Below are 9,058 nucleotides of genomic sequence, written 5' to 3' on the forward strand. Positions count from 1 at the left end.
GACTGGTTAGCCAAGTATTTCATAGCACGACTTTTAAGATCGATTCTCTTCATATTTGCTCTGGTTTTTATTCAGGTTACATCAGACCAGAAACTGGTAATGACATGAAGCTATTTGGGTGTTATTTCCCACTGCAAATAGCGTTTTTTTGGTGGTGATCTGTAACAGGTAATATGCAGCCTGTAGCAACTAGCTATTGCTAAACCCCAAATTCTGCTCCAGATGTTCAGCCTAAACGAGGCATATTTTGTAGCTTGGAACATAAAGCAATGGTCAACAACGATTACCTCCAGCACCGAGGAAGGATCCCTCAGGACAGCATCAGCAGTCGGGAACACAGCGCACACAGGTGCCGGGGGCTACGCTGCTATGCCACACTTCCAAGGATGTGTGTCTAGTCACCATTTCCAACATGCACAGTTCATCTTTATTAGATTTTTATTTTAGCCTTATTGTAAGAATATAAGGGAGATCATAGATTTTTACTAAATTATTTCACACCAAAATACATTACGATTAAAACGAATTTTCAACCACCCAATTTTGCCACCTTTTGCTTAGCAGATAATCTGTGCCAGTCATTGTGAAAAAGTCTTTATTTTAAGAAAAAAATTTAGTTAACAAAAAATTTAACAAGTTTCACTTAGCAAAATACACCCCAAAGGAAATCACAGTACAAAGAAAGTTTTAAGTCAAGGCCTCACCAATTCCTACAGTATTAGTATTGTGTCTCAATTCTCAAAACTAACTTTTAAAAAGCTTAAACTTAACCTAAAAGATTTTAAATGAAAATATAAACTAGAATGAACAAACATGAGAAATGTTTCTCTTTGAATCAGGGATCTAGCACCTTTGAGTTTTCCAAAAAAGTACGTCTCCCCAATGTGTTCACTGTGGTGTGGTGTAGAAGATCCACAATTTAACAGACTTAAACTACTTTAACTCAGATAACATCACTCTGGATACTACTAAAATGTTAATCGAGAAAAGCGGAAAATAGTTTTAGTTTACTCAATATCACATGCTAGAAGAAAAGTTTGCATGAGAAAACACTGAAGAGGTAATTTTTTAATCCAGATTTCACAAACTCATGGTGCAAAATGGGTCCCACAGCTTCCTCTAGGGTAATAACTGCTCTTTACTGCTTTTTTCTTGGCTGCCTGTGAAAATTTGATTGAAATAACTCAAATTCTCTCTACAAAACTAGTCATAGCCACCCATGCTGTTCTGCCCGCTGTAGCCAGCGCCGTAGCAGCCACTCACAGACTGGCTCTCGAGGCCACTGTAGGTGGCCTGGGCTGCAGACACCCCCATGCCCTGCATCACCTGGCTGCTGTACGCCCCGTTGCTGGCCCCCGTCGTTGAATTCAGGAACAGTTCTATGTATCTGTGCTGCATGTTGGCCCTATCCTTCGACATAGCTGCCACGGCTTCTTCGTGGGTGGCAAACTCCACGTCAGCTTCACCCGTCACTCTTCCATCCGGGCCAATCTCGATGTGGACTCTCACCGGGTTGAGAGGAGAGAAGAAATTGTAGATGTCGTTCTCGGTCGCTTTGTAGGGCAGCCCTCTCATGTGGACGCAATGGCCGGTGGTGCTCTGGACGGCGAACTCGCTATCTCCGTATCTGTGGTCATACATTCCTGAGAGACAGTAGCTGAGGTCTCGGCCAAACAGATCAGTGGTAAAGCCGTAGCCATCGCTGAGGCCACTGTACTCCTCATAGCCCCCATAGCCGGCGCTGTAGGCGCCAGGCCGCATCCTCTCCAAGCCTGCCTGCTTTACAATGCCAATATACCTGCGGGCAGTACCAGGCCGGTCATAGGGCCCTGGCCGCTGAACAGACATGAACTTGAGGGGAGGATCTGAATAGGACCTCACTTCCTCCTGACTGCTCTTGAACACCTCGATGTAGCGGTGCCCTATTCTCTCCTTGTGCTTCCCTAGTGCCTTCTCGGCTAGCTCCTGGGAGGCAAACTGCACAAAGGCCTCCCCTGTGATCTTGCCCTCGGGGTCCACAGGCAATGTGATCCCGTTTGGCACGATCTCCAACCCTGAGAAAAACTGAACAATTTCTTCCTTTGTGCATCCAAATGGGAGTCCACGAAGCCGCACGAAGCCATCATTAGCGGTGTCAGCGCTGTTTGGACCGCTGTGCTTCAACACCCAATCCATCTCGGTTCTGTGAGACTTAAACACCTCAATGTATCGGTGCCCCATGCTTTCCCTGTCTTTTTTCAGGGCCATTTTTACATCATCTTCCGATTCGAGTTCAACGAATGCCTCACCACTCTGCCTGCCTTCTCTAGTGTAGATGAAGTGAACCCCTGCGGCCCCATCATGAATCGTGCAGTCAGAGAGGAAGTTCTGCACGTCCTCAATAGAGCAGGACCAGGGCAGGCCACGGAGCTTGACCACAAAGCCTTCACCTCCCTCAGGACCCAGCATCATGGATTCTTGAGTGGGCAGATGTCAGACAAACGTGGGTGCAACTTTTTATGGCTAAAAAACAAACAAACAAAAAACTTCACATAAAATTCACTTACTATGTGTAACAAGAATGCAGTAATCAATTTTACAGGCCAGAAAGGTTCAGATGAGTGAACAAGACACGGTACATCCTTCCAATACTTTGAACACCTTACGGATGAGCAACTGAATCACACGGGCACAGGCCTGTGGACACAGCCGTTAGGCAGCTGCACACAGGGCCTGCACCTCTCAAGACTGCTACCTGTCAAACACTAACAAAAAATTGACAAAAATCCTACAAATTCTACAGATCAGCTGAGATTGAAGCAATATTCAGAAGCCAATTTCTAAAAAGAAATGGAGAAAGAAGAAGTGGAATAGTTTACAGGCCCTTCACAACCTTGAAAATGTGATCATTAAACTTATTTTTTTGGACATATTCATGTATTTTTCCAAAACCAATGAAGCTGCACACTGCTAAACAGTAGTGTATGGATTTCACTCTTACCTATGAAACGCACCTTTTATTACACGAGTTCTATGAAATGCCCAGCTCTTACTGCGTAAGAGGGAGAATGACACATGGATGTCCCTAGATTCACTTAACCCAGACACGATGAGTAGAACTCTCATGAGCTCCTCACTAAGCTTCTCCCTAAACTCTAGACTTCATATTTACCCACTTTCTGCAACCTACTATTCTGTTCAAATAAGGAACAGGCACAGCACACTGGCTTGAAACCACAGCACAATGCAACAAGGAATCGCCAATCCCAGTGTGCAAAACAGCCTAAAAATGTCTAGCAGAGTAAACGCCAAGCAAATGAGGTCACACATGACGTCACTGAAGACAAATCCAGACACAGAAAAATTAAAAGCTTTGTATACTCCACTCTACATAGTGTGCGCACACACACACAAAACCAAGAATGACTATTGTCTTGAAGACTTCGAAGAACCCATTTGGAAGGAAATCGGTATCCTTATCAACATGTCTTTGAGCTGTCCTTGCTGAGCCAGGAAGCCATTCAAACTGTGGGGGCTAATCCTCCATCTTGTAGTGCTGACAAAAAAAAAAACATGGCGGGAGCTCTTTAAACAGACAAAAACTGCAGATACACTTAACCGAAGGAAAACCGAGCTGTTAACTCAGTAGTAACTTTAAAATTTAGTGTACCTAATTTGATATTGTGACAACCTCACACTTCAGTCAATGTGCTGAATGCATAGCTCTGTAGCTGGGTAGTCTTCTGCACCTGTGCCACCAACCCAATACAGGACAGGAGGTATTTACTAAACTACCCAGAGTCTGTATTGAACACTCATAAGCAGCAATCTCCAAACACAACTACCATGTATGCAGTTTCACTAGTCATGCGTATTCTTTCAACATGTACACAAGCATGTAGGTTACAAAAACACCAATGTCACTGTTTACAATAACCATAACCAACTGGGAATCCCAGTGGAAATCTCCTGCAGTGATGAGGAAGGCCACCAATGCCAAGGCCGTATGGCCCTGCCAAGGCAATTGTAGACAGAACTCAAATTCAATAAACCTAGGGAATGCAAATTTTTAAGTTTGCAATTTTGTCTAAACATCCAAAGAGCACTAGGCAAATAGTCCAACCACCAAACAGAGCAAAGAATTAGTTCTCTGCTAATAGTTCTTGTTGATAACAGGCGATAGGGTAGCCTCCAACACTGCAGAAGGGCCAAGCAACCTCTACTGAGGCCACATGTAGCAAGTAGTACTAAGCTGACTTTCATACATCCTGCTGCATGCATTAAAAAACATTCTGAGTATAATGGAACATGAATTCCTTTCTTTCCAGATGAAAGATGGAAACTGTTGGACATGTGTAGACAATGGATGGGATGCTGGACTTCCTGACACTGCCTGAACCAACAATGTCACGGTACACTTACAGAGACTGATAGAATGATGATTCCTTATAAATGACTACATCATTACACTGAAATGGGGAAAATCTGTCACGGGTGGACGTTTGGGGGGCAACCCCAGCCTATACGAAATTGTGCCACATCAATTCAAAGTAAAATCAGATTTTAAAAAATTCTGCCCACACAACGGACATGTCAGCGTCTCACCTGAACTCACGTGTTCATGACTCAGCTCCTCCACTCTTGTAAAGCATTTGTTAAAAATGTTTCTTTAAAGAACCTTAATCATAAAGGCAAATTCACAGAGAGGAGAGAGACAAAGATCTTCCTTCCGTTGCTCCACTTCACAAACAGCTGCAAAAGCTGGAGCGGAGTGGATCCGAAGCTAGAAGCTGGGTGGCAGGGTCTCAAGGCTCTGGGCCATTCCCTATTTCAGTGAAGAGCTGGACAGGAAGCAGAGCAGCTGGAACACGAACCAGTGCCCATATGCATGCCAGCACATGCAAGGCCCAGCAGCTCCACTTCCGATCCAGTTCCCTGCTAATGTACCTGGAGAAGCAGGAGATGTACCCTGTGGAAAACCTACAGAAGTGCCTGGCTCTGGCTGGCCTAGTCATTTCTGTCTCTGCGCCTTTTAAATAAATGGAATCTGGGGCCCAGTGCAGTGGCCTAGTGGCTAAAGTCTTCGCCTTGCATGTGCCGGGATCCCATTTGGGTGCTGGTTTTAATCCCAGCAGCTCTACTTCCCATCCAGCTCCCTGCTTGTGGCCTGGAAAGCAGTTGAGGACAGCCCAATGTTTTGGGACCCTGCACCTACGTGGGAAACCTGGAGGAAGTTCCTGGCTTCAGATTGGCACAGCACCAGCCATTGCAGTCACCTATCTGACTTTATAATAAAAATAAATCTTATTAAAAAAAAAAAAAGGAATCTCTAAAACATAAAACTCTGCCTCTAAACTCACAACTGCGCTTTGGTCTGGAAAGCAAGCGCTATTTGCCCTCTCTCCAGTCCTGCTGGCTCAGCTTAGACCCTACGCACCACTCCAGCCCTCCCTTACCTTTGTACATCAACTCAGAGCCCCTTCTGCCTGTGTGCCACTAGATGCCAAGATGCCAAGTATCTGACCACTGGCTACAAGTGGCTCAGATCCCAACAGTTGCTCGAGGGACAGACATGCTCCCCAACCAGGAGGCATTGGCACATCTGCCTTAACCCCAGATGTAAACCTTCCCAAAAGGGGAACTGGCCGCCTCGGGGCAGCCTCGCAGCAGGCCACTGGCATCACGTGATAGAAGACAGCCCTCCCAATGTGCCCACCACCAGTGCCTTCACCACCTCACACATCAGCAAGTGTCCTCCACTTTCACCCTCCCTGGGTCCGGCTGGTGTACAGGCACTTGCCCATTTCTGTTAACACCTCAAAGGGCCTCTACTTTCCCCTGTTCCCACTACAAGAACACAGATGTTCCTATGGCAGGAGTTAGGAATCCCTCCTGCAACTCCCTTCTTGCTTTCCTGTCCATAGTTTCTCTCAGAAAGTCAATGTACTAATAGTTAACCTCAGGGCACAAATACCCATAGTCTCCCGTTTCTGGCTTATAAAGTCCCTGGCAGCTCTCTTCTCCCAATCACCTTCTGCACCACTCAGCATGCATCAGTAACTACATTCCAAATGCATGCAAAATCTCCCACATACAAACAAGGCCTAGATAGAACAGAATTCCTGAACAACTTATCCCAAGCCTTTATTTCTAATTTTTTTCAGAAATCATTAAAAATAGGACCTGGCGTGGTAGCCTAGTGCCTAAATCTTTGCCTTGCAACTGCTGGGATTCCATATGGGATCCCAGCTGCTCCACTTCCCATGCTGCTTCCTGCTTGTGGCCCAGGAAAGCATTAGAGGCCCAAATCCTAGTACCTGCGTGGGAGAGCCAGAAGTAGTTTAAGCTCCAGGGGTCGCAACCACTTGGGAAGTGAACCAGCGGTCACATCCTCTCTCCTCATCTCTGTGTATCTGCCCTTCCAACAATAAATCTTTCATAAGAGTTGAAAAAATAAGGAACTAAAGAGATACTTACAAAGAAATAAAAGTATACCAAGCATTCAAATCTCATCTAACCAGGCCTCCACCTGCAGTGACGGGCATCTTGGCTGCTCTACTCCCAAGTCAACTCCCTCTTGCTCCTGGGAACATGACTTAAGACAGCCCGCGTGCTCCATTGGGATCCTGCACCTATGTGAAAGGCCTGGAACGAGCTCCTAGCTTAGCAGCTCCACTCCGGCCAAGAAGGCCATTTAGGGAGTCAACGAGCAGAAGGAACATTTTTCCATCTCCATAAAATTTGAAAATAAGTCAATCTTAAAAAGCTACCTATTTATTATCAATGTCATTTTCTTTTTGCATCCTTGTCACATTCTTTCCTACCTCCACTACGAGCAACTTTATTTTGCATTTTTAAACCTGTCAGCATAGTCATCAATCCTTACTGCGATCCCATATCCAAGACAAGCACTCCACCAGCCCTGCACGTCTTGCCTCTCGGCCTCAGGCCTTGCTGGGTCAGGCTGCCTGCTGCTCCATCCCAGCTCCCCCGGTTGCCTTGATTCTGTCCTGGATACCTGAAGTACACCTGGCTCCCTTAGGGATTTGACACACAGTAATGCTCACCAGCTAAATCCCTGTAATCTATTAACCACCCACCTTTCCAAAAAACTTCCTGATCCTCTCCAGTAAGAGGCGGCCCCCTGCACCCCAACTGGGACTTCTGAAAGGGCCTCATCAAAATCAAGGGGGGGGGACCCTCATTCCCAAAGGCCAGAGACCCCATGCTCAAAGACCGGACAGTGAGTTGAAGATTAGCAAGGGATTAACTAGCCCGTGGAGTCCATACCTTGTGCAAGAAGAATGCTGCGCAGTCGCCCTGCTAAAACACCTGTAAGCAGCATAGAACACGAATGTCTCCTAAGCTAAGCAATGGACGTGCTCCGTGAGCTCCGTGGTGAAGACCAAACTAAGTGTCGCAAACCTGAATGTACCACCTGGCTCAGCTTCTGTTCACCAAAAAGTTAAATTCTGGGTCCCATCAAATTTGTTCTGCAGTGCTGACATCCCACACTTGCACCAATCCAAGTCCTCTACTTCCCGATCCAGCTCCCTGCTTACAGCCTGGGAAAGCAACCAAGGAAAAGCCAAGTCCTGGGGCCCCTGCATCAACGTGGGAGACCGCAAGCTCCTGGGTCTCCATAGACCCAGCTGTAGCCTGTGTGGCCCTTTCAAGAATATACCAAAAGATCAGATTTCTGTCTCTCCAATTTTATTGAAAGACTTGTTGCTTCTATGGGAAAATAAGTTATTCATAGAGGAAGATCTTCCATCTGCTGGTTCACTCCAAGTGACTGCAAATGGCCAGAGGTGAGCCGATCAGAAGCCTCTCCCAGGTCTCCCTTGCGGGTCCAGGGTCCCAAGGCTTTGGGCTGTCCTCAATGCCCTCCCAGGCCACAAGCAGGGAGGCAGATGGGAAGCGGGGCTGCCGGCGCATGCAAGACTTTAGCTACTAGACTACTGCATCAGGCCCTCTGCCTCCTTTTTTAACAGCCTTTCCTTAAATGCCTACTTTAAAATAAACAATAAAGAAAATGAAAAATGACTTCAACTCACCTTATAGTACCACCAAGGATGCCTTCAGTGGGCGAGATTTCTGGCAGGCAACCAAATGTTCTGAAATGACAAGAAACAAATTGGTGTCCCACCAGCACCACACCTGGTTTGAAGAGCTCTGAGCAGTCACAGACCCCAAGCAGTCTCAGGCTTTATAGCCAAAGGGCTGGGCAGACCCAATCACACACCAGCCCACCCTAAAAGGCTTATCTTTTCATAGGGTAATACAGAGAACAATGTAAGAGAAACACGCCCATCAGCCTTGAGGAGACTAAGTGGGGAAAGGATAAGTGTCTGGAGACATTTAAATATTCAGAGGAGGGCCTCTGGGGGAGGGGTCCGAGCCTGGGGGGGTACTAGGTACTCCCCAGTTGTTTGCTAGGAAATTGTTCCCTCTGGCTTGCAATTTTTAGGCCTCCCTCTGGGGGCAGTGTGGAGACACTGGAAACCTGTTTTATCTAAAGTTTCTGGTGAACTATTTCATCTGACACGAATCCTGTAGAAGGTTGAAGCAAACTTTGCAGAAAAACGGCAAAACAATCCCTCACACTACCATCACCAAGAACCGCAAGATGAAGCTAATACCGGGGATAAAGTCGAGGGAACACCCCTAACAAATAAGCAGCACTCCTCTAAGTTCCGCCACTGTGAGCTCGGGAGTGCCAATTCCGCCGAGCACGTTGTCTTAAAATAGATAATTCTACCCGCCTTGTCTTGCAAACTTCCTGTGATTATTCTGAGGTAACATGGTGTGGAGGAGGTCCCGCACTAATGAAAGCACTCGTTACTGGGAGTTTTCTGAAAAGCGTCAGTTACTGTCGAGCACCAGCAGGCTTTCTAGACACTTCCAACACCCACCTGCCTGTCACTCCGACTACATCTTCCTCAGCCTCACACCAGCATGGCGCCCCCGGCCCCCGGGGCCTCCCCGGGCCGCAGAGCAAGCGAGCCCTCGGCCACGGCCGCTCGGCGGAGGCCCGGGAGTCGGCCATGGCGGGAGCGCCTGTGGACTCTGACCCGGC

At 47.0% G+C, this 9,058-nt stretch overlaps 1 protein-coding gene across 1 annotated transcript; it reads right to left on the reverse strand.

Annotated features, from left to right (window-relative positions):
• Window positions 1-578: 578 nt before the first annotated feature.
• On the reverse strand, window positions 579-8,096 carry HNRNPF (heterogeneous nuclear ribonucleoprotein F). Its single transcript, XM_058671204.1, has 2 exons — window positions 8,037-8,096; window positions 579-2,502 (listed from the first exon to the last, which is right to left on the reverse strand). The coding sequence occupies exon 2, from the start codon at window positions 2,449-2,451 to the stop codon at window positions 1,204-1,206; it is 1,248 nt and encodes a 415-aa protein (XP_058527187.1). The 5' UTR covers window positions 2,452-2,502; window positions 8,037-8,096; the 3' UTR covers window positions 579-1,203.
• Window positions 8,097-9,058: the final 962 nt, after the last annotated feature.

Source organism: Ochotona princeps, chromosome 13 (genome assembly GCF_030435755.1).
Source record: "Ochotona princeps isolate mOchPri1 chromosome 13, mOchPri1.hap1, whole genome shotgun sequence".
Taxonomy (NCBI): Eukaryota; Metazoa; Chordata; class Mammalia; order Lagomorpha; family Ochotonidae; genus Ochotona; species Ochotona princeps.

Coding starts and splice junctions, on each gene's coding strand:
- HNRNPF (XM_058671204.1), bottom strand. CDS start 2,451: ATGATGCTGGGTCCTGAGGGAGGTGAAGGCTTTGTGGTCAAGCTCCGT.